General features: G+C 39.7%; 1 protein-coding gene across 2 annotated transcripts in view; it reads right to left on the reverse strand.

The window, feature by feature from the left end:
- The window catches only part of shroom3 (shroom family member 3), a 76074-nt gene that overhangs the window by 41038 nt on the left and 9075 nt on the right, over positions 1-25961 (reverse strand). For both annotated transcript variants that reach the window (XM_044332828.1, XM_044332829.1), the window contains exons 2-3: positions 24330-24484; positions 6725-6922 (exon numbers count right to left, since the gene is read on the reverse strand). In XM_044332828.1, coding sequence (XP_044188763.1) covers positions 6725-6922; positions 24330-24484 — 353 coding nt within the window. The remainder of the gene's footprint in view (positions 1-6724; positions 6923-24329; positions 24485-25961) is intronic.

Genomic DNA, 25961 nt, shown 5'->3' on the forward strand with positions numbered 1-25961 from the left:
AGACCCTTTTCAAAGACATGTCATCATCATCATCATTGTCATCATCATCATCAATCCTTTATTTAATTCTCAGGAGAACATTGAGAGAAAGACCCGCATGACCCTCAGACATGTCATAACGGGATAAACACAGCTGCAGTTAATAAAATTATTAGATAGTTGGTTTGATTTTGGTTTACCAATTGGCACTTCTACAGGTTTTTCACATTATTTTACATATCTAAACATTAAATCTAAACACGAACACTGCAAGTTAAAGTTTGAGATGATTTTAATATTTTATACAATATTTTTAGACTTTTTATTTTGTCTTTCAAAATAAAACTGTCATTTAGCAATCTGTTAACAGATGCTCATGTGTTAACAGATGTGTAATAATTTAGGAAAAATCTGTAAAATAACAGTGTTTCTCTGCAAATCCTTTGATGAAAATTTCTGTAAATTTATTGTTTTTACACTTTATTTGAATTATTTTATTTTAATTTTATGGTTTTTGTTTGGTGGCCATTTCTGCCAGTCATTTTTTTTTTAAGTGTACTGTGACCTCATCCAGTACCCCTGAATTCTCCTCAACAACAATTTGAGCCTCATTAAGACATCTGTTAGCCTCTCAAGGACTTCATGCTTGATTACAGTGATCAAGGGTCACTGTAATCTCCTCTAGAATCCACACGAGGGCCACTGAAAGCTTTTCTAGGGCCCTCCTGGAACTAACTCAAGGACTCCATGCTTCCTCAAGGACCACTGTACTCTACTCACTATTGTTTATAATCAGTCAATACTTGTAAATGTGCAACAGATCCAAACTCATATCAGTTAATACACATTAAAGTATTTGGGTATTGTTCCTGAAAACACAGGTATGACTGCAGCTCTGTGACCGACTGTGTGTTGTCGCATCAGAAACAGAAGAAGAAGAAGAAGAAGCGTCTGCAGGTTAAATATACAGGTGTTGGTACCTATGCAGGTGTAGCCCCTCCCAGTACAATAACAGATGATTCCCAGTACTCCCGCGGCTGGATTACTGGGAATTATGTGTCATGAGAATGTCGTCAGACGTGTCTGAGATCACAGAAAGAAATGGATGACGGGACGGTGTGGAGATCCTCTCCCTTTGTAGAGTTCAAATCAGGTGTCAAGGCTGCAACTTTCTGCCTTAAGGTGCAGAGCTATATGTGTGTGCCCTAGTTTCATCAGAACACACACACACACACACACACACACACACACACACACACACACACACACATACACACACACACACACACAGGTGTATAGCCTAGCTTGACACAAACACTGGGAGAAGAGGGGAAAGTGCTTTCCTTGCTCTATCTAAAGAGAAAAAATATCCACATTCCAACAATTTTAGAGCTTTCTGATTTACTGCCTATCTTGTTTGCTGAGCAGGATTAGAAACAGAAATGAAAAAATGAGACATTGTGGTGGTAGCAGAAGTTATCACTGGAACTATTTTTTGACCAACCACGGCTGGGTACATTGACAACATATATCATCTTATAAGTCCTGTCCTCAGTGGGGTTGCCTGGTTTGAGTTTCTCTTTATCTGAATCGAGAGTCTAAGGTAGAGAGTGTTGTATGTTCTAAAGCCTCTAGGGGCAAATTTGTGATTTGTGATATTGGCTTATATAAAATTGACTTGACTTGACTACAGGATGGAAAACACTGACAAACAGAATTCAAAACAGAACCTGATTGGTTGAGGTAAGAGCCATTTGAAAAATATAAAGTGAGCTGATACAAACTTTATAATGAACCACTAAGAGAAAAGAAATGTTTGTGCTGACACAGTTTGATTCAAACTGTCTTTATTGCCCTGTGTGTGTGTGTGTGTGTGTGTGTGTGTGTGTGTGCAGGGTGTGTCTCTCTGAACAGAGACCTTATCTGTTGCCGTGGGAAACTGTTCCACCAGCCCATAATAATAATCTCTCTGATCTGCCCGGAAACCAAAATTGGATAGAGAGAGAGAGAGAGAGAGAGAGAGAGAGAGAGAGAGAGAGAGAGAGAGAGAGAGAGAGAGATTGAGAGGTGGGCAAAAGTGAATCCAGAGGACACATTTTTAAAGTGTGTGTGTGTGTGTGTGTGTGTATGCGTAAATGTATCAAATATGGTTGTGAAACTATGTTAATAGCTTGTATGTGTGTGTTTGGGGTGTGCCAAAATTGCATCAAAAGTATGCATGTGTCAAAACTGTGTATGTGCTTGTGTACTTTATATGGAGTTATGGATGGTACTGGTACTACTTCTGCCTCCTCAAAGACTTCCAGATCATCCTCAGGGATTTCTGGTACCTCCGAAAATAGTCCTGGAACATCCTCAAGGACCTCTCAAATCTCATCAAGGACTACAATATGCAGACTAAATGAACCGCAACCACACAAAAGGTTGCTTCTCTGACTGGCTGGAAGGTTTCTGTTTATACCTTATAACAGGACACTTGGTGTCTACATAGTTCTGGTCAGAAGTTTAACCACCGTTCTAAAGGTATATTAAACTGCAGGTAACCATAGCAACAGCATGCTTCAGACCATGTTAACAAACCTAACCATGACAGTCTGCATTAAATGTAAACCAAAGTATGTTCCCACCCACCACCAAAACACAGGATTAGATGCTGCTGTGATTCCCAAATTGATTGACTAACACTAGACTGCACTGTTTGCCTTTGAACTGTGTGTGTGTGTGTGTGTGTGTGTGTGTGTGTGTGTGTGTGTCTGTCATAGGCTACTTTCGGGGACAAATTTCGGACTACAGACCAATTAATTGGGGATGGCTTGTCCAATTGGGGACAGTAGCTGTGTGTGTGTGGGCGTGCGTGTGTGTGTGTGTGTGTGTGTGTATAAGGGAGCTGGTGTTACACTGGAGTGTGTGTGTTGTGCAATGATGTGATGATGTCGTCTTAGAAAAATGTGGTGATTCAACCAAAGAAGCATCTGAGGAGGAAAGAAGAAAGAAAATGAAAGGAAAAGAAACAAGGTGAGAGGAGATGGGGGAGGAAAGGAGAGGTGAAGATGGGGGAGGAAAGGTAAAGAAATGAAAGGAAAGAAAAAAGGAGAGGAAGAGGCAAAAGGGAATGAAAGGGAGAAGAGGAGAGGGAAGAGAGGAGAGGGAGAAATAAAAGAAAAGGAAAGAAGGAATCAGAGAAAGGAGAGAGGACGACTGTTTATAAATCATTGTCCTTTCCAGATTAACACCCAGCCTCATGGGGCTCTGGCCCACTTCCTGTTTTTGGACCAATCAGATACAAGCATTGCAATACCCCAACTCCCCCCTTGTCTCTCCTCCGTGTTATCTGATAACCACCCTGAGCCCAGGGGATTGTGGGAGAATAGAGTCATTCTGGCTGTTTATCTGACTCTGTGAGACCAACAGTAGAGTACATTTTAATGACTCTGTTGTTACAATCACTGCAAACATGTTGCTCAAAGGCACTGCAGCAGGACAGCAGCTGATATCTAACTTGAAGCCTGCAGGATGTGCGCTGCAACTGCTCAGTCACCCCTCCAAACTGACACCATATATATATATATATATATATATATATATATAATATATCCTGAAGCTGCAAGCTTTCCAGAAATTGAGCACCTTGTTTTCAAACTCTACAGTGGATTTTCAAGAAGTTTCAAGGGCCGACAGTCGTAGATTTGGAATGAAGTATTGGGTACAGGCTTCAACTTTCTTCAAATCTAACATGATATAATGATAACTGCCGGGAACTAGACGACAGGGCACACAAAATCAACAAGGGTAAATGTCTGTAGTCACACTAGCACCGCCCTGAGGCTGGGATGTTCACTACACACGAACGCACACACACACACTCACACACACACACACACACACACACACACACACACACACACACACACACACACACACACACACACAGTATTTTCAGAACCTGACCTCCATATTAGGATGAAACTGGCTGTAGCAGAGTGTCAGTATTTATAGACTGTTTGTCTGTACAGACTGGGTTTAGACACACAACACTGTTAGAGAGAGAGGTAGAGAGAGGGAGAGAGAGGGGTGGTAAAGTGACATTAGTGTTGAACCAGGAAATTACTGTAGATTAGATGTATAGGCCTCATACGTTCACACACGTCAACATAACATGTAATTCACACAGAACATGTCTTGTCGTAGTGACCTAGACTAGCTGATGGGGGACCAGTACACCTAAGTGCACTCTGCTAAATGCAAAACACAGCAAATGTCAACCCTCTCCTTCAAATACAAATACTTTGCATTGGCAAATACATTTATTACTAATACAACCCTGAACCCTGATTACGTTTTTTATAATCAATACGACAAGAAAACGTTTATAACAAATCTATGTGCAAACTGGTTACTGATAGCATATTTCATTTGTTTTTTCTTACAATATCCTCTTGTGCAACCAAAGAATGATTAACTGTAACATTGAAAGATATCTACTTGATTTGACTCATTTGGACGACTGAAGCTGCATATGAGCTTCAGATAAACTTTTTAATACATTTTGTACAGAAGCAGGACTGTAGATTTTGTCCCCCACCACTTTCATTGTAAGTGCATTACAGTATGAAGGGTCTTCTAATGGTCAGTGTGAACAGGAGGAATGATTATAGCAAGAAAAATCTATTTCAATGTTATTTGGGGAACCTGACTATTGTTTTAAGACAGAATTGAATAACTGTGAACCTGTCCATGTTTTTTTTGGTTTTTTTCAGGCAATTCAAAGTGTATGGTTAACAGTACTCCACAGATTTAGCATCACACTCCTGTAACACTGTCAGACTCACTATTGGACAGTTTTTAAAAAAGTATCAAAATCAATGCAGCAGATCCAAAGATATTGTCTTTTTTTATTTTGTGGACTCTTCTTCCTTGTCAAAACCTGGTGCCTACATTACCCATAATGCAACCACCAACAGTTCAGTTGGCGATTCTGGTGTGTTATGCTTGTGGCGGCTTGAGCTGCTAGCTTCAAGCAGAGATGAGGAGCAGGCTACATCCATAAATTTCTTTCATTTTCAACCAATGTTGACTCTAGTGACATCACTTAGGACAATTCATTTATTTTATTTATTCATATATGTAGCTGTGTTCCCCAATAGCTGTAAACACACTTTGATGTGTAGCATCCTCAACTTAACTGTTCACTCTCACAGCTCTCATCAACCTCATTTTTGCCAACGTCATGCAGCCGTTTTCAACAAAAAAAGCTCTGAGAAATCAAGTATACACTACATGCACAGCACCAAACAGCAGACAGACAAAGTTAGTGACTAGCTTGTGCTTTAGCAGCGGATGAGTCAGATAAACTGTACTAACAGGACAGGTATCATAATCAAGTAACATTAAACCTAGTGAAATATAGTCTGACTCAGTGCGAGTCCTGGAGCTGGGGAGAGCAGCAGGTGAGCCAACTGTCAATCACAGCAACTCCCACATGACAGACATTAAAGCTACTGTAAATCTTCAAATCTTATTAACGGAGCAATCATTTCGAAAATGATCACCAGCACACTTATTAGAGGGTCTGAATTTAGAGATTGAGACCATAATGATTAGTTGAAAAAAGGACTGACTTAGTATTCCTAGAGAGAAGTTGAGGCTTTTTGAATGGGAGTCAACTGGAGCATCTAGCAACCATAGTTGGCACTTTAAGGTTCTTCCTCATTGGCTTCAGCCTCAAGCCGTGGTAGTTGGTGCTTGGTTAATAGCCGATTGCTTGTAACAACTACGTATATATTTGTATCAACTTAAATGGTGCTACTATGCCAGTGTTGTGTTTACAGCCTGTTTCCACTTCCTCCAAATGATAAAAAAATTATGAATGCAGGTTTAATGTAAAATACTGAAAAAGTCAACACTGACTTTTTCCACCACCATCAATGAGAGTAGACTGAGAGGTGTTGCTAATACTTGTCCAACCCTTTTATATAAATGTGGCATACACTAAATTAGACTGTTAACTAATATTAACACCTCTCAGTATAACACAATACAATTCAACAGTGGCACAAACTACAGCCTTGAAAAAGGATTAGTGTTTTTTTGCCAGGTGAACCTAATAAACTGACAACTGACTCATGTTGGTTTGGGGAAATGTGTTCAAATTGATGCACGGGACACGTAAACATGTAAAAATGTGAAGTCTTATGATTAGTTTCAGCTGCACAATGTGAGTGGGTTTAAGAGCTATCAATATCATTTGATTTCTCACACAGTGTGACACCTCATTTTAATGATAAACAAACAGCTGAACTGATTTGTGATGATGCAGCTGATGAAGACACAGGAAACACTGTGAGGTGGTTACCGTGGCAATGTGAGCTGTTTGTTTTCCTGTTGAGCTGAGTTTGAACCCTGAATCACAAACATACAACAGGACACTAATAAATCCTCTGACCGTAAAACACACACACACACACACAGAAAGGAAGCGCACACAGGACATCCTAACACTAGGGGTCATGACCTCCTCAGTTGACAGCGGTAAACTTGTTACTGATTTGACATCATTTCCTGTTTTGACCCGCAGGGTGTGCGACCGACAAACATGTTCAGAAAAATAAAGAGGATTTATTGACACTGGAAGGAACCTAGTCCTCAACTAGACAGGAAGTCCAGGTCAGTGACATTATGGCTGTGAGCACAACTCTGAGGAGTTTAGTCTTTTGCACATTGATGGGGGGTCTCAGCGCTCTCCTACCTGTTCTTGATGCGTAGTTGGACTCCTCCTGCTGAACATGTTCTGCTGCGGTGGGATGAGTGCAGTGTTTGTTGTTGTTGTTGATGATGTGGTGGTGGGGGCGATGGAGAAGAAAGAGGGGGAGGAGACGGAGGAGGAAGAGCAGGGCGGGAGGGAGGTGAGGTACCAAACTCCTCAATGTATCCTGGATCAAACTCCCTAAAGAAGGAGACAGAAAATAAAAACGTTATTCCTGCTTGCGCTGCATGATGTTTGGTATTTTTTACACTTATCTATATCGTAATAAATGTAGAGAATTACTTCCATATGTGAACAATGTAGATTCTCAAATAAAAGAGATTCAATTAATGAGAATGCTGTTGCCAATAAGAACAAATAAAGCTCACTAATTATTTCAATCACTTCTACTTTGCTGCTTTTGTGATCTGTTAAGTTACTGTCAATTAAATTTAATACTTCGTGCAGATGTTTCACATTAAAAGCCTGCCAGGAACAGGAGGGTTTATGACTTTTGAGACACATAGGGCTTTTAATGTGAAATATCTGCACTAAGTATGGAGTTTCACTGATGGTAGTTTAACAACAAGAGACAGAAAGACAAAGCCTCAAGATGGATTTCAAAACTTATCTCGATAGAATATTGTTCTCTTTCTGACTGTCTTTCAAATAAACCAAATGATCAAACCAGATTTTCTGGCCTACATCAGATTAGCTAATCTACAACCATCACACCCCCAGATTCACCACATGGCTGCCAAAATAAACCAGGCCTGCAGTTCAAACTGGACCGTCTGCTTGTCTGTTTTCTTTTCCTATAACATCACCTTCATATTTCAGTCATTTATCACCACAGAGCATGCTCAGTGAACTACAATTCAAATGTCAGCTATTGAATTGACAATAGTGAGAAGGTCAGAGTTCAGCTGTCAAAGGATGCTGCAAGCAGAAATACTACTGGGAATCCTTTTGTTACTCAAAAAAGAGAGAAAAAAGACTTCATGTTTAAGTATGGGGTCCAGTCAATCACCTGTCCACTCAACAATACACACACACATACACACACACACACACACATACACACACATACAGTCATGTTTCCATCACTTCAGAGGACATTACATTGACTTACATTCATTTCTTGTTTCTCTTCTTTTTCTAACTTAAACCATAACCACCACATGCCTAACCCTTACCCTAACCTTAACATAACCCTAAACTAACCTTAACTTTAAACCAAGTCTTCACTGTAAAATTAATGATTTACATTAAGGGGACTTGCTTTTTGTCCCCATAAGGGAGGCAAGTCCCCACAACATGACTGTGTAAACAGGTTTATGTCCCCACAACATGAGGAATACCTGGTACAAACACACACACACACACACACACACACACACAAACACACACTGACATTGGATAAACAGGTTCATTCAGATGACTCTTTGCTGACTGTTTATTTGTACATTTTGTACACGTATTTAAAGCAACAGTCCAACATTCAGTGTTTGTTATCAGTTTCATCTCAATGTGTCATACCAACCTGTGTGTCAAGCAAGACAAGACAAAAACTGAGACAAAAACAACTGTAAACATACTACATACAGCTATAAAATAAACAGCCAAGCAAACATATTTGAGAGACCCCAGTGCATGTTTGCCTAGGTGCAGCCTTGGAGAGGTCTAGTTCCAGCTTCATTCCTTTAGATGAGGCCACTCTGCTGACACAGCGTGGGGTGCCAATGCCGAGGCAAAAAAACATGAAACCTAGCTCAACTTACTGGCTGACCACAACACAAAATCATCCGACAAGGCTGCATTGACCAATGAAATACATGCAAGTGCACATGGTAGTTTGTAACATGAACGCTGTATTTCTGTTTACGTTGCAATCATCCTGACAGATAAAACAAGCAGTAAAAGCAGTAAAATCATGGCTCTGTTGCTCAAACTGGACTTTCAATTTGTTTTCGGTCTGGACGCCAACTGACTGTTCAGGGGTCAGCCTACGTTGAGTTACATGTGTGTCACATGACTTGCTTAGATGTGATGTCTTGCTGTTGATGGTCCATGCCAGGTTCACCACTGAGGGTTGATGAACCTGCAGCTGATAAACTTTGGTTTATAGTTCGACATTATGCACTTCAGTGATGAATGAAGCAAACCTGCCAGCTAGTTCACTCCCTTCTCACTGCAACATATATCCAACGCACCCTTTGAATTATGGAGGTGGCCTTCAGCTGCCAGTGCTCTGCTCACTTTTTGCTGCCACATTGCTCATCTTAAAGCTATGCTGTTGCTTGTTGCTATGGCTGCTGCTGCTGTTCATACAGCATTTCCTAAGCGCCACCTCCACCTCAGCATCCACCTGTAGGCTCCGAGGCTACCTTCCCCTTATCATCGTCTCTCCCCGCTCTCCCCCAATCTAAGTCAGAGCCTAGATGCCAAAAAAATCACTGCTGTCCTCTGCTGGCCAGATCACACATCTGGTTGCAGTCTGTTTTCCTGGCTGAAAATTCTGCGTTTAAACATGCTCTTAATACCATAGTTTAACTTGTAAAATCATAATAACTTGGCATGTAAACATACAAGGATCTTGCATGATAATTCCTGCTAGCCACTCCAATTACAAGAAGCAAAAGACGAACTGATAGAGACAACAGATAATTCAAATAGGAATGGATGGAGATATACATTCATCCTCCTTGACACCAGTAAGTGAACCCTTTTCCCATTTCTCTCTGTAAGTCATGGTACCTGCAAAATCAATAAAATAAAACACTGTGCTATTAAAACTACATGAGAGATGATTTAAGTTCTATGCATTTTAGTATTTTAATGAATGCTTTGACCTTTATTGACTGTAGGCTGTTGTACATAGACATTATTGTGGTTAATTATGTTTTGGGTCTCTGAGATGCACAACGTTACTGTGGTTCAGGAACAGTTCAGGTTACTGTTAAAAAGAAACTTTTCATATCAGATCTGAAAAAAAAAAATACTGTTGTCATCAGATAACAAAAGCCTCTGTCCTTAAAGTCAGAGCGGTTTTCTCCCTCCACCCTGCAGAGCCATTTAAACCTACAATCCTTTTAAACACAGAGATGAATAAAGAACACAATACACTTTCAAACACACACACCAGAAACACACCCAGACTCACCGTATATTACTAACTGAGGACATTCCAATGCTGCGTATTCAGGACTTCATACACCAGACATCTAAACACTAATCTGTACCACACACACTTGCAGGTGCACAGAGAAAGGCCCATTTAAGTGGAACCTGTTGAGCTGGTCAGAGGAATGCGCGGCAGCCACGACACCCTGAAATCACCTGAACAGGAGGGACCATGTTGTCACATTCCACTTTCCATCTCATCACACACACCCACACACACTGCTCTCCCTGCACCTTCTACCTGCTGAGCTCACCTGAGTTCAGTAGTTTGACATCCAGGGGTTTAAAGCAGAGCTCACCCAGAGGAAAGTCTGAATGCGTTCCCTTCTAACCTTCAGTTTAGCCTCATGCTGTCTGTGCAAACGTCATTTTAAATACTTGAGGATTTGCCAGGCTGAATTTGGTGTAGGGAAATGATAAATTCCCACAAATTAAACAGAGTGACAGACAATCATGGGACACATGTGGCAGACTTTTTTCATTCCATTCAGTTCAATAGTTCATGAGAAAATGTTCAGCGATGCCCTATCTGGCAGTTTTAGAAAATCCTTGCAAACATTCCCGGATCTGCACCAAAAAGGAATCAGTTCTTCCCTGACAGAACCTTCCACCAGGCTTAATCCAAATCTGGTAACAAGTAAATGGATTTTAAACCTGCTATCCACAAACAGCACTGAAAATAAAACGGTAGAGGTTAATATACAAAAATAAAAGTCTGGTTCTCTGAACATCACAACCTGAATAAGGTCTGTAACTTGTATTGTGAAGGGAAAACAGAGGAAAAGAAGATAAAGCCCACAGTGAGTCCAGAGTCCCACATGCATAGAACCAGGAAACACTATGACACAAAACAGTATTCATGGAGACTACAAAACACCACAGGAACCCATAGTTGCATTGCTTTATTTACTGTATTTGTAAGGGACCATGCACAATATTAAGTAAATGTTCCTAACATTCATTTTACCATGTGATGTATTGTACCAGTTAGGTCCCTTTAGATAAATTAACCTGTGGTTGCTGATATACTGTATATTATGACATAGTAAATCTTATAGTGAAGCAACTCATAGTGGTTACCACAGACCCCCATGTTATTTCACCAAAATTCTAATCTTAAGTCATGTGATAGCAACTAAACCATCTCCATGACAACTGTGCAACTCCATCTGCTGAGGAAGGCCGAAAGATTTGGTTGAAAGCTTAGGAAACATCAAATAAGTCTTTAGAATTTGAATGTTAACTTGCTGTTTCCACAGCCAAGAATGAACCTTCAAGCTCATTGTTTACTGTTTTTGGTTAATCCAGTTAATTATCCATGGCTGGATTAACCTGCTAGGGGGGCCCCATGGCAAAAATGACCTGCTGGGCCCCTCTTAACCCCCCATTCCTAATTCTCTCTGTGCAGTCTCTCTGAGCTGGACTACTACCTGGCCCCAGGTTTGCTGTGTGGGGATTTGATTAAACACAAATTCATTTAGGAATATGCATCACAAAAGCACAAAGTGTTTTAAACTAGATGTTGATACAGGGACCCTCTTCAAGACAGGTCCTCAAGATGAGGTAAAGCAGGACCAGCCTTAAGGCTCTCATCATGTCAGGTGATACTGTGCTTCAGTGGAGAATATTCCAAACAAAACTACCTCACAGTAAGTCTGGAGTCTTCAGGACCCCTGGAGACCTGAAACCCCAGGACACTCATCCACTTTGCACAGCCTTAAAACTAAATACCTGACAACTTAAGGGACTTGATCACATTGATGCAATCCTGCAATCCAGTCTTGCTCATTGAGTTACAACAATTCCTGCATTGATCTCATACAACCAGAGATACTGAAGGGACAGATGGTAGGCAAATCTCTATCGTCTCACTGTCTATCACCCAACCCTGCTGTAAATAACACCACCAACAATCTTTTGGTAAAAGGGACATATTATAGAAAGGGAGATTTACATTTCTTTCTTGGTTATAAGCAGGTCTAGATTAGATGCTATATAAATACCGTGAAAGTATCAAAACGCTCGGTCCACAGAGAAACGCACATTCAGAAACTGTGCCTTTAGACAAGCCATTTGGACTTCCATAAGGGAATGATGTCACAACTATACGCTCAGTGTTTCCTCTACCATTGCCTTAGAGGGGCAGTCCACCTCTAATAGGACCCTTGCCCCTCCTCTTCTCTCCACTCCTCTGCTCTCTGTGTGCTACAATCCGTTACCTGTGGTTGGCCTGGGCATGTGTCATGCAGAAAACAGTCCGCCAATCGGAAGAGAGAGGCATTGAGAGGACACAAAACAGCCTGTTTCAGGCTGAGTGAGACAGAGGAGCTGCATCCATGGCTTGTACAGCTGTAACTGGGTGCTTTTTGACCATTAAAACGCACAAATGCTTGTAAATAGAAAATATTAAACTGTGAAAGGGGCATAATATGATCATAAAACATATTAAAAACAGCACAGTTCCTCAAGATTCCTTTTCAGGATTTATCACCGCTGGCTCTTCCTCTACTGTAAGGTCTCTTTTACTGCTGTAGTTCGGTTCAGTTGGTCTGGACCAAAGACATTGTTTCCTTTTAGTTCTGGTCCACTTTGTATTCACACTGACTAATTACAAATGAACCAATAGGAGTAATCATGAAGTCATATGAACTGACTAGGAGCTCACTCAGTTTTGATGATGTTATCCTGCGTTATCAGCGCTACATAGACTCATGTGATGAGATAACACTGATGAAACTTTACTTCTGAGTTTATTTAGCTTATCTGCTGTCAAACAGAAGACTGATAAGATGTCTTGTGCTATAATATTACGGTTATACTAGTTTTGAATAAGGTACTGCTTAGAAGACACAACACACAACTCTGTTTTAACTGCTTTTCCCTTTCCGATTGATCAGGGAAAATCCCCACAGTCACCCATGACGCGTATATGTTACTATGGTTACACAATGAACTGAATCAGCAGACTGATGATCAGCATTAAAATATACTTTACTTACAGATTGCAAGGTTACTTTCTCGACAGTTGTCAAACAGCAGTTTATCCTAAATTCACATATCTACTGTGATTGGTCTATTTGATTGAACCGCACTGAACAGGTTAGGGGTGAAAGATGTGATAAGAGATGTATTTTGGGATCACTTACATTTAGTTACTTGTTGTTAGGTGCAGATATTTTAGAAAGAAGTAATTTAAAAATATATATATTTAAAAAAAACATTATTAAATGTAATCTGGAGTTTTGCAGAATGGTCCAATATCAAGGTTCATGGTGTCATCACTGTGTGAACAGTTCTGTGTCTCCACAATGTCGTTAATGCACACAAACTGATGCGCGCACACACACACACACACACACACACACACACACACACACACACACACACACACACACACACAGTGGTTGCCCGGGAAACTGTTTTGTGGCGGTTCGTCCCTGTAATGACTTCTTCCTCTTCTTTTTATAAGCAGAGAAACTCAAACATTCATTCAGCTCGATTACGTCAACCGACGACAAAAGAGCACAAAGACAGAGAGTCACTGGAGATGAATGGAGAAGACAAAGAGAGACAGACTGAGGGAGGGAACACCTACAGGCAGCTACGCAACTGTGATTAAAACCTGCTAGAACACAAAGTGGTCAAATTCCTCTTGGCCCCCCATTTGTCACTAAGGACGTTTCCAAATTTCAATCCACCTACGTGTATTTACATTTCAAATTTGTCTGTTACAAAGCTGAATAGAAATGTTAAATATATGAAAAAACAAATGAAATACCAACACAAAGAACTGACGCTAATCCCACCATTAAAGTTACTGCTGATGGAAGCAAACACTGATGTACATTTTCTTTTGCCAATTTTTTTTTTTGGAAAATTCTCTTAAACCGAGAAAAACGTATAAATGGAAAGTATTATAATCTACAATACAGTTACAGTCAGTAGAATGAGCTTCAGTTCTTTCATCATCAACCAAATCTAAGGAGGTCAAAGGTCACGGCACATTGCCAACAGCTGGAACAAATATTTCTGCTATCACAAAGATCACTGTTATGTTATTATAAGCCACGCTCATCATCACAGTCACACACTGCTGATAACTGTGCTGGTATGCTGCATGACCTCCTCGTCTCTCTTCAGCTCTTAAACTCTATTACCTCCCTGCGGTCTGACTCACTGTTTTCATTCACATTTGAAAATGGGAATTGATAATAAACATTTGCGTAGAATCTCTTAAAACACAGCAAAGATACAGGAATACACTTAAATCAGCAAAATCCCAGCTAATCAGACATCAAGTCTAGTATGTACGGGCTCTGGTGGCTGAATGGGAGCAACTCCCTGCGGCCGGGTTCCAACATCTTGTGGGAAGCCTGAAACTAGATGAGTTGTAGCAGCAGATTAATGCCCGTGGTATTGGAATGACATGTTCAATAATCACACATAGTTGGAATACTCTGGCGTCCACATATCTTTGGCCATGTAGTGTTTATTAAAGCTACTATGAATGAAATTTTTCTGATTTTAGCATCTTTCAAATTATGATGGTAAATGTTTTGTTACAAAAATGACACAATCCTGGCGAGACGGTGCAGTCTATGTGCTGATTTTATCTCAGCATCCCACCCACATAGTGGCTTTAAAATATACCAGTAAATACATTTTAAATTATTTTATTATTTATTTTACCTTAATATTGTGCAATGGATTCTAATAAACTCAAATAATTCTACTAATCTATAATAATACAATCCTTCTATAAAGCTACAGTAGCATTCGGTTATTACAATGCATCCATTCCCTCCTAATCCCCTGCATTTAGTTGTCATTTCCTGTAGTTAACGCACCACAGCTCTCTTGTTAAAGGACTGAGACTCTGCCTTTACTGAATTTAAATAGCATAGTTCTTACCATTACAAAGATCTACTTGAATAATGATAAACAGAAAAAATATCATTTAAGGGTTGTGCAGTTCGTGCTGGACGCAGAGGGGTGAAGAGTTGATGCGGATATTACTATCTTGTGCCGTGATTCATCTTTGTGGTTATAGCCAAATCTTTGCCGCAACAGAGGGACTGAATAAGGACAGATGGGTGTTGTTTTTTGTGGTCAGTTTTGCATTCGGTCCGAGTCACACACATAAAACAAAACAAAGCACATGTAAAATACTGAGACCAGCGAGGAGCAGGAGGACACAGCCGCCAAACCTGCTCCACAAAATACTGAGTGACTGAGTTACTGCAGAGTGTTTTCACACTGAGGACGCTGACAGGACAAACACTACCTGCCTGGGAAATATACACGTCTGCATTATGGTGCTGTCATTAATATGGATGAGGCGACTTTCACTGTGAAACATCCAGATGCTGCCCGTCAGTCTGCTGATTCATAACCGAGGATACAGTGTAAGCACACATGGGTTTAGCCACTGCCCATTAACCACATTAACCACAGCTGCTGAATCCTGGTGTTTATTGTCATGTGGAGCAGATGCTACAGATGGTTTTGTCTGAAAAACGTCCAGTGAATGATCCAAAAGGAGATCACACCACTGGCAAGAAACAGCATGAAGTAGGAAGACAAAGGGACAGCAGGAAACTGCAGGAATCAAGTTCTGATGATGGATGTTTCTTGAAATAACTTCAAACTAATATATTACTTTTATCATTGAATAAAGAAATACTTAAGCTAAAAAGACACTGAAATGATTAACTGATTGTCTACAGTGATTTATAAGGTTTATAATGTTCAGGCTGAGAAAGTCAAATTTAAACTGCTTGACATTTGAAGGGAGTTTTGTGACTTTTTCTCTGTCTATGGTAGCATATATGGATGACTTTACTTGGGGTGTCTGTGTTTACAACTTCTAAAGATTCATAACAAATCATTAACTGAACCTATTTGTCATATATCAATAAAATCGGTGGAGGTTTTGAGCATAAAATCGCAATATTTAAAAGGAAAAAAGTCAGAATTACAGGATGGAAGTGAAAATTTTAAGAAAGTCATAATACAGGTCTTTTTTTTGGCAGTCAAAGCAGGAAAAGCTCAGGTGGAAATAATAAAATGAATGATGGCTGAATTCCATCTAGCTGCCTCAGTTTCAGGATCCTGTTATTGTTCACGCTGGATCACTGTCACACTCTCGGGACTTACTGGCACACTTGAATAGAACAGAGCCATCGTTAATGTGATCAGCAACACCTGTACTTTCCCTACTATGACGAGTCTAAATGTCTGTTGTGAAAAAGGACTGTTATAAGAATAAAACTTTTACATCACCTGATTACTACAACTGAGCATTAAACTAAATGTAATAATAGTATAACAGTGGGCTAATATGACTTTACTACTGAGATACTTTTATGAAATTAGATTTTAGGGTTAGGGTTCTCTTAAAATTATGACTTTATCTCGTAATATTCTGACTTTTTCTTGAAATTATGACTTTATTCTCTCTCTATTCTTAAAGTCTCCTTTCCTTTTCTTCCTTTCTCCTTTCCCCTCACAGTGGCCCTAATGCTCAACCATAGTCCCAGTGGCCAACTGCAACACAGCAACTAAAAACCCCCTGCAGCACAAAAAGCACTACACCCATAGATCACCATTATCAGAGAGATGTCTGTGACAGTTGTGCACTGTTGACAGGACGACTCCTACAGCAAACCAGGACAATTATTTCTCTTTGTATTAGTAATTTCATTAAGAATGGCAATGTCTGTCTGTCAGTCCATTAACTGGTCGGTTGGTTGTTCCACCACTTCGGTCCAGACTGAAATATCACAGTAACTGTTGGATGGATCACCTTGAAATTTTGTACAGACATTCAGGTTGAACCCTTTACATTTTAACAACCTCATGACCTTTCCTGTACATCAGCACAATCCTCAGAATACAAAACCCTTAAGACCCAAAGCAAAATCATCACTATGTTGTTTGTTCTGTAATGTACATCTTGACCCAACAGCTTTCTGTACTTACACACAATACTGCCATTATGAAAAACAAATTGTTGGTAGAATTTTGACCAGCAGGTGCCTCCTGTCTGTAGTTTTTTAGTTTTTGTTGTTGCCTCCAGGAAAACAAAAACTCTTCATGTGTAATGTAACACCAGTGAAGAGTAGACTGCTACTTACTGGAGATTAGAAGACAAAACATTGCAAAAACAGCTGCAAGGTGCAGGGCAAGGACTAATACAGGTAATGAACACACACACACACACACACACACACACACACACACACACACACACACAAATGCACGACAAAAGGAGCATTGCAAACACTAAATAAACACTAAATTCTTTGTGGGCGTCTTTTGCAGATACACAATTAACCAAGTTCTTCTGAAATCACCACACTTCCACACAATCCAAATTAATCACTCCAATACACACCCACACACACACACACACACACACACACACACACACACACACACACATACACACACACACACACTCAGAGCACATCAGAGCACAGGTGAACGGTGATAATCTTACCTCACTCATGAGGAAAGACACTAGTGTCAGGTATCGATTAAAAGAAGGCACTCGCTACACACATGCTCCTCTGGGGAACACACACACACACACACACACACACACACACACACACACACACCAACCTTCCCCCACCCCACACACAATAAGGAAGTTCATTAATGCAAAAACGTTGAGCGGGCAGTCACACTTTTTTTGCTCACCATTGTCAAAGCTGCTCTCAGTTTTACCAGTTTATAAACTCCATCAGAGAGCAGGACATCATTTTGGGAAATACATATTCTCTTTCTTAATGAGAGTGAAATGAGAAGATTGTTTCAATCTCATGTCTGTATGTTAAGTACAGTGCTGGAGTCAGGATATTACCTTAGCATAGCATTTAGACTGGAAGCAGAGGGAAACAGCTAGCCTGGCTCTGTCCAAAGTTCAAACATACACCTCTAAAGCTCACTAATGAACACACAGTATCTCCTTTGCTTAATCCTTAAGACACTTTGCGGTTGCCTGGCAAACTTGCGTTGATGGCAAGACTTCCTGGAAGTCACTGCTCCCATCTTTTGTTTGCCAAGAAATAGTTACAGCACTTAACTCCCCCTAAAATCACAACTGTCCAGATCTGGAAGCTAAGTACAGGCTGGAGTGCCTCACTTTTGGTCTGGGTGTGTACACTCAACACACCAGAACAGTGTGGATCCCCAAAACTGACAAAAGTCAAAAACATGTAACTGAATACATCAATAAATATTAGTTCAATTATTTAAATGCAGTGTTAAAAGAAATGTAAAGCTTTATACTTTATGCTTTATACCTTCAACCTCCAATCAATTGGTACCAAAAAAGCAAAAAAGCTTTCAATTTTTTCCTTTGCTGCCAATCAGTTGACAAAATGAACAATTTACACAACACACAATACTCTTCTCTTTATCTTTTACTGGCTCATTTTATTTTTCATCTCTTGCATGTTTCTTTGTTCTCCATGTTTTTTGGTCTTGGCACACATTCAAACATTCATCTATTCCGTATTTTCCTCAAGCAACATTTCCCATTTTCCTCACTACATTTCCAATGTTCCTAATGATTATATGATAATGAGATGGGCGTGTCTATGCATGTCTAGGCCAGTGATTGGTCCAGGGTTACTGATGTACTTGTCTGATAACTCTTCATACATTTTGTCACTTTCAGACATGGCTATTTTATGCAGGTTAAAGGTCAATATCTGGATCCCTATGTCAGTAATATGCACACAGAGGTTTTAAAGGTGATAAAGGTTATTAAGGAATAACCACTGAGCAGAGCCATAAAATACTCATTACCAGTAAATGCATTCCTTAAGGTTGGTGTCTTTTCATATTTAACACCACTGGGCCATTGGGGGTTTTAGTTCAGCCACTCCCAGCAGCTTGAAATGGGCGTCACATGCTGAAGCCTGCTCACTGAAAATTGTTTTCAAGTGTTTTCTGACAATCTCCAGAGCTCAGAATCAGCTTGAGGAAACAAAGATTTACAACTGAACAAAATCAGTAGTTTACTTTCAAAACTTGCCCTGATCTCAGAAATCTGTATCAGGACATTTATCTTTAAAACTATTATTGTTATTGGTTATAAATATTGTTTGTTTTTTGTTTTGGTCAACTGAACAGTTGCATTTTCAGGAATCATTAAAGGATAATTCCAGATTATAAAAATTTATGTCTTGTTTTTGCAGTTTTGTCTATAATTTCTACAACAGTGTACTTGATGGATACACTGTACCTAGATAATAGTTGAGATAAAGAGCCGGTTCCACCAGCTGTTTGTCAGTTCAAACTTATATATAACATACAGTAAATGCTTACTAAGTGGAGATTTACACATTGCTTTGTTAAAACAAATTTCACCACAAAATATTTACACCTACAAACTGCCAGGTGGAACTGTTGTGTAAGCTAGCTAAATGAACTGACAAAATTAATGTTAGCTTGCTAATAAATTACCTGTTAAGATTCAAGGGACAAGGAATATGGTCGACATATCTGACATGACACTTTATATTTCATATAACTCAAATTACAAAATGTTATGCTAGTAACATTAGACTATATGACCAAATAATGTTTGTTAGCTTTGCATAATCTAATATTTCCCTCTCGCAGTAAACAGTTCCTGATTATGCTACAGTGATTTCCTGTTTACACAATTGGTATTGGTTGCTTATGATTGAACAGTGCTACAAATGTTTCCTCACAACCAATTTACATGTTACTTAGGTGTTTACTAGATAACACATTTCTTAAGAAGCCTAAATTGATTTAGTAAATCCCGAGTTTGAAACTAGTTAGAGGTCAGTAAGAACTAAGAAGTCTGATGGGCCAGACAACATGTCAACAACAATAATAATAATAAAAGGAAAGACAGAAGATGAAATTATGTCAATATTTAGCGTGATATGGTAAAGTTTCTAACTTCACACCACAAATCTTTACCTGAGGACCGATTCAAATATGTGTTTAATTTGTTCTTTGTCCATATTACAAACACATACAAACACCACTGAAAATATCCAGAGACTCTAAACCCACATACACACACTCTCTCTCACACACACACACACACACACACACACACACACACACACACACACACTTACAGCTCCGATGGGCAGCTCCTCAGAAAACACTCCGGTTTGTTTTCAGTTTGTTTTGAGGACACTAACGGCATGGTTGTCTTTCTCTGAGTATCTGTGGCTTTGTGTGTGTGTTTGTGTCTCTTTACTTCTCTGTTTTCAGCCAATCAGGTCTCACCTGAATGCACCAATCAGAGGGTGTGCAGTAGAAAGAGAGGGAGATAGAGAGAGAGAGAGAGAGAGAGAGACAGATGGACAGGCAGACCGGTGTGGTGAGTGAGGCGGTGTTTCACAGGTGTGTTCAGTGACGACATCACACACCTTTTATCTTAACTGACACAGAGGATGGAGGACAGACACACACACACCTGCCGAAGACACACACACCTTTATAACACTTGCTGAATGGAGTGCATACACACAAACACACACACACACTCACACAGAGACACAGATACTGGTCTTTTGCGGCAATAAACATTAGTTCAATTCAATAAATCTTTATTGTCCTTGAGAGGCTGCTACCATGCAGGTGCAGGAAGAGAGCTGACGCAGGTGTGTGAGTAGGAAGTGATTACACAGAAGACGGAGATAAGAAACTACTGCCTAGCTCCATCAAAATAGAAAAGATACAACTTCCAACACCTCCAAGACTGACTGATTTACATATTGTATCTTGTTTCAAGCGTCCAGGGTTTCATAAATAAACGTCTGGTTTATTTTCCTATAGACAATGTAAAGCAACAGTTGGAGCATATGGATGGACATAAAACTGTCCTGGTTGAATCATCCAGAACTATGTTATTTTGAATAAAAGAAAAAATTAAAGATGCAAACCTGTGGACATAAAAACTGAAGGACAGAAGTCAACTACGACTCCCAAGGTGCATTTCAGTAACAAACATCCAAACACAGAGCTTAAAATTCTGTTGCTTGCTCTGTTAACATCGTGGAGCTGAAAGGAAACATTTCACTTTGTATAAACCTGATAAAACATTCAGAAGTTTAAATTAGTTCACTTTCATATTTTGGAGTTCTGGATCAGTTTGGGATAAATTCAGTAACTATGGCGACGTGTTGTGTTCCCAACTGGAACGACAAAGCGTTCTGAATTTTCTACAGCTCTAATAGAGTTGCAAAGTGGGAGAGTCCACTGATTCAGGAAGTGTTTTTCTCCATTCTGTATTTCCATTTCAAATATTTCTTTAAACAATCTCCTCAATATTACTGAACATAGAAACTCAAGACTCTATATATAGAGTATACTCTATAGGATTATATTATGAGCACCAGTTTTGTTTCTGAGAAATCATGTTTTGTCTGTGTTTTGGTGGACAGTTAAGAATACAACAACACCCATGAGCCTTGGCCGCCGTTGCTATGGTGAAGAAGCCATTGGCTCGAATCAGAGTGTCATGAATTGTAAACTGATTGTAAAATCAGTTTTCTGAACACTGCAATCTTTAGCTACTGCCCTCCTTTAGAGACGCACGAGACTGAATTTTAAGCTTTGTAATTGGCTATTTCTTGCTGAAAAGCACCTTGGGAGATGTAGTTAACTTCTACCTCGAAATTCTTATGAACACAATCTTGTTCCTTCAACCTTTTTTTAAAGAACCAAATATTCTCTCACACAGTTGTTCATCTTTTGTACTGATGATTTATGTGGGAGAATTTCATGCCGATCCAAGCCGTAGAAGCACTCAAATTGTCACATGACGTCTATGGGAAAAATGAATGGGATTTTTACTTCCAGAACCTGCAGTGCCTGGAAATAGCTCCTCTCACTTCACAACTCTATTCAAACCTGTCTTCTCCATAGTAAGAGCAGCCGAAGCTCATGAGTATTGTAGTGTTTAGACATGCATCATACCAAACTGACAGAACAAACATGATTTCTCAGAAACAAAGGTACACTATACGGTCTTTCTGTTTTCAGGATATCAGCAAAAAGAATAATGAGTAGAGCTTTTGATAATCCTCTGACTTTTCTGGCCACCAATTCAAATGAGTCAACTAGTAAGACACTGTAGTTCAAAGGTAAAAGCAGCTCAGGTATGCAGCTGCAGAGTTTGACCTGCTTCACAGTCTGCTGCACTGCACACGGCCATAACATGCAAAGCAAGTTCAGGATACAAATCTCCCAGTCTGCCTCAGAGCAAGCTCAATATGCATATCAGCAAAGTAGAATTCAATAGAATATATATATGTACTTTCATAAAAAACAGACCTATGAGCAGTCCACATCTTCTGGTTCTCCATCATATCCCTGCAGTAAGCCAACCAGACCAAAACACACACTGATCGTCTGGAGGAAGAATTCTCACGCCTTCCCTCCACGCCACGCCTTCCCGCAATGCCATGTGTGCTTCAACACTTGACCTACTGTGTATGTGTGTGTTTGTGTCTGAAGTCTAAAGTCCTGTATTGTGTTATGCCTCTCATGCGTCTTCCAGTAAATAAAAGCTGCAGTAGCAACAGCAGCCAATTGCTGGCAGTCACACCCCAAACCCAAATACACACCTGGCTTTGTACCTGGCAAGGCATCAAACTGAATACTAAAAGGGATGCTACGCAACATAACACACCCTCTGGCAGTCATATCCCAGGTCATCCACTCTTCTGCTCACTCTTAAACTGTTCATTGTGTTTCCAAACACCAAATGTATCCACCGTCAGACAGCAACAGACATGATTAATTTCCCTCCATTTCTGTCTGGTAGCTCATCATTTCATTACTGATCAATCTGACTGATTTATTCAATGTCTGCTTGAGAAGCTTAGTAATAATAATAATAATATATTCAATTATAAGCACCTTTCTCGTGACCCAAGGACACTTTACATACACACATAAAAAAAAAAGACACAAAAAGAAAAAAAAGGGGGAGTTAATGAAAAGCTTGGCTCAACAGATCTAACTTAAGTCTAGCTAACATCAGAATTTTTTTTGTTAAACGTGAGTGTAACGCACATGAATAATAACTTAAACTGAGTGCTCAAACTGAAGAGCAATAAGCCAAACTGAAGAGACAGTTAATGGCTTAATAAAAGGCAGGGAGACAATCGGCTATCAAATGAAGTTGGTGCACTATTACAAACAGGGGCACGTTGTGCTAACACTACGCTAGCATTTAAATGATTTACAAAGTGTATTGTGGTGATTAAAATCTTTTTGAATTCATTCAGGAAATCCCAGAACTATTACTAATTAGTTAAAAATTTGTAGCTTCCAAGCTTATGTTTCTTAGCTGACATTTTCTAGCACTTTGTTATAGCTAGCATTAGCTCAGCAAAGCTGTGGAACGTTAACTGGGTACATATGGCTCTGCAGCTTGACAATTGGACTTTTTGCATGTGAAGCAGGCCTACAGTGTGGTAGAGGTGTTGTGTCAAGGAACTATGAGGAATGAGTGGCAGTATGTTGCAGAAGCTAACATGAGTGTTTTATAATGAGGCAGTTAGTTCAGGTTAGCAGAGCTGACGGAGCTGCAGCCTAGAGTGTTTTGGAGTAGGAACCAGAGCTAAGACAGTAATTGTCTCACAGTTTGGAAATAAATCTAACTCATCTGACAGTTTCTTTGGGGAAAGAACATTACTACTACTTAAGCTAGCTCTCTATTTATCTCCTTGCTTGTATGTAAAGAAAATGGTGAATTTTTGAGGGGAAATTCAACACATTTGAGTTCACTTTTACCTAACAACTAACTGCAGGTAGGCAGGCAACTAGATCAGATTTGGACTATGAACCAGGATATACAGCAGAATCCTGGACAGCACAGATTACACTGGTTGACCGGGGGTAAGCAAGAAGAAAGAAAGGTGGGAGGGAATTTATAAGGTTGTGAATATCACAACAGTCAGTCATTCATAAAGACTGTTTACACAAAGATTATGAACATCCCAACAACCCGGAAGACTCTTAATTCAACATTGGCACTATATAGCTGTTTATAGCCTGATAAAAGCCAACTGTGATTAATTATTATTAGAGTAATCCTAGTTAATTTAGAAGTCAGTAAATTATTCTATTTTTGATATTAATTTGTATTATTGAGTCAAAATAGTATTTTGGTACTTTTAATATTTACCTTACCTTTATCTTTTCATATATAATTTAATCAAGTCATTCTTTTTGAGTCTCATCTAATGTAATGATTAACTTTTCTTCCCGCTCATTATACTTCAACCAGAGAGGTTTTCCTGTCAAGCTCTCTCTCTCTTTCACTCACACACACACACACACACACACAAACAGTCTCAGTTTTAGGCCCATGCAGAAGTCTAACACATGCACACTTGCACACAGTGTTTTGTACCTGCGGACGGTGAGCTGCAGAGTCTTGTACGATCCTTTGACAAGAGCAATGGCCTCCTGTCTGTATCCAGTCAGCTCAATGTCATTAATGATGACAATTTCATCTCCCACCAGCAGAGGGCGCGCCAAACTGTCCGCCTTACCGCCCTCCTCTACCTGCACAGATACACAAATAAAAACAGTTAAGCAAGATTTATTAAGAAAATGGCAAAGCGCAAATGTGCCCTTCGGATGTCAATGATTTTGCTGCTGCAGTGTGCGTGTATGATACTATAGTTCTACCTTGCCTGCAGTCTCTGTGTTAAGCTAGGTTAAACACATCCGGCACTGGATCCACAGTGATGAAAGTGATTTCCATCCTCTCATCTGACTCTGGAGAAGACTGTTTCTTTAACAAGAGGTGCTACAGCTGCCTTGTTGAGTCACACTTGTTGTGGTAGCCCTTAACTTTATCAGAGTTTCTATTTTTTGGTAGATAGGAAACACTTGTGGTGTGCGCGCGTGTGTGTGTGTGTTATGCTCAGGGTCAACATTTGGAAAAGTAGGAGGTGTTGGCTGTTTGCCTGCTTTGACATTCTTACATCTTCTCTGTCTCTATTATTCTGTGGGGTTTTTTAGCTAAACACCCAGTTTTCTTTCTATTTAATTTCATAACTTGGATTGTCCACAGTCCATGGTAGGAGTTCACAGAATCTTCACCTGCCTTTTCTAATTTAATTGACCGCTTGGGAACTGTGATTGTCCAATCATTGCTTAGCAGATACAATTAGGCAGAGCAGATCTGTTAAGCTTTGGATTTCTCCTCATGCTGTGTGCACCTTTCTAAAACTTTATTGTACACTTTAACATAATGCCTGACTAACTAGCCTTTTTCCTATGGTAGTGATCTCTCACTTCCAAGAAGTAGCAAATCATTTTATGGGGTCACATTTTGTGTTAGAAAAAGCAAGTCAGTCCTCATCATAAAAGCCTTTTTTCTTGGAAAGGTGAAAGACACTTATGTTGTAGTATGTTTTTCTTTAATCTGAACAGTGTTACGCTACATTTTTCATTATCTGAAATCACATTTTTCTATACTGTACTGTAAGAAAAGGACTAACTAGCTCTACACTGGAATAAAAGATGCTGCTTCTCTATTTCCATGTCTTCTACATATGTGAATCAAATGGTGAGGATGCTGACTTTGCCTGGGTTCCGTTAGCTTTAGCCTCAGTCTTTTAGCATGACATCATGTATGTAAGCGAGCAAGCAAGCAAAACTTTATTTATATAGCACATTTCGTTCCAGGTGGAAGCACAATGTGCTTCACAGAGCGTGAACTACCACGGAAGTTGCAGCCACAAAAACTATGTGGATAGTGTACAAGATAAAACATTAGACATAAGTAAACACACTTAAATTGTAGCCGTCACATGCATATTTGAGAGTTTCTGTTTTTTAGCAAGTCAGAGAGAGACAGAGTTTCCAACTAACTCATGGAGCTGACATTAATTAGCTGGATAGCTGAAGCTAATAAAATCTATAAGTGACTGTTGTAATCAGCCCACATAGTCAACGGCTGGCTTTTGTCTGAATCTGTCTACATCTGAAGTCACTGTCTCAAAAATTGCCAAAACTTTCGAGTGATGAATCT

The sequence above is a fragment of the Thunnus albacares genome, chromosome 18, assembly GCF_914725855.1.
Source record: "Thunnus albacares chromosome 18, fThuAlb1.1, whole genome shotgun sequence".
Taxonomy (NCBI): domain Eukaryota; kingdom Metazoa; phylum Chordata; class Actinopteri; order Scombriformes; family Scombridae; genus Thunnus; species Thunnus albacares.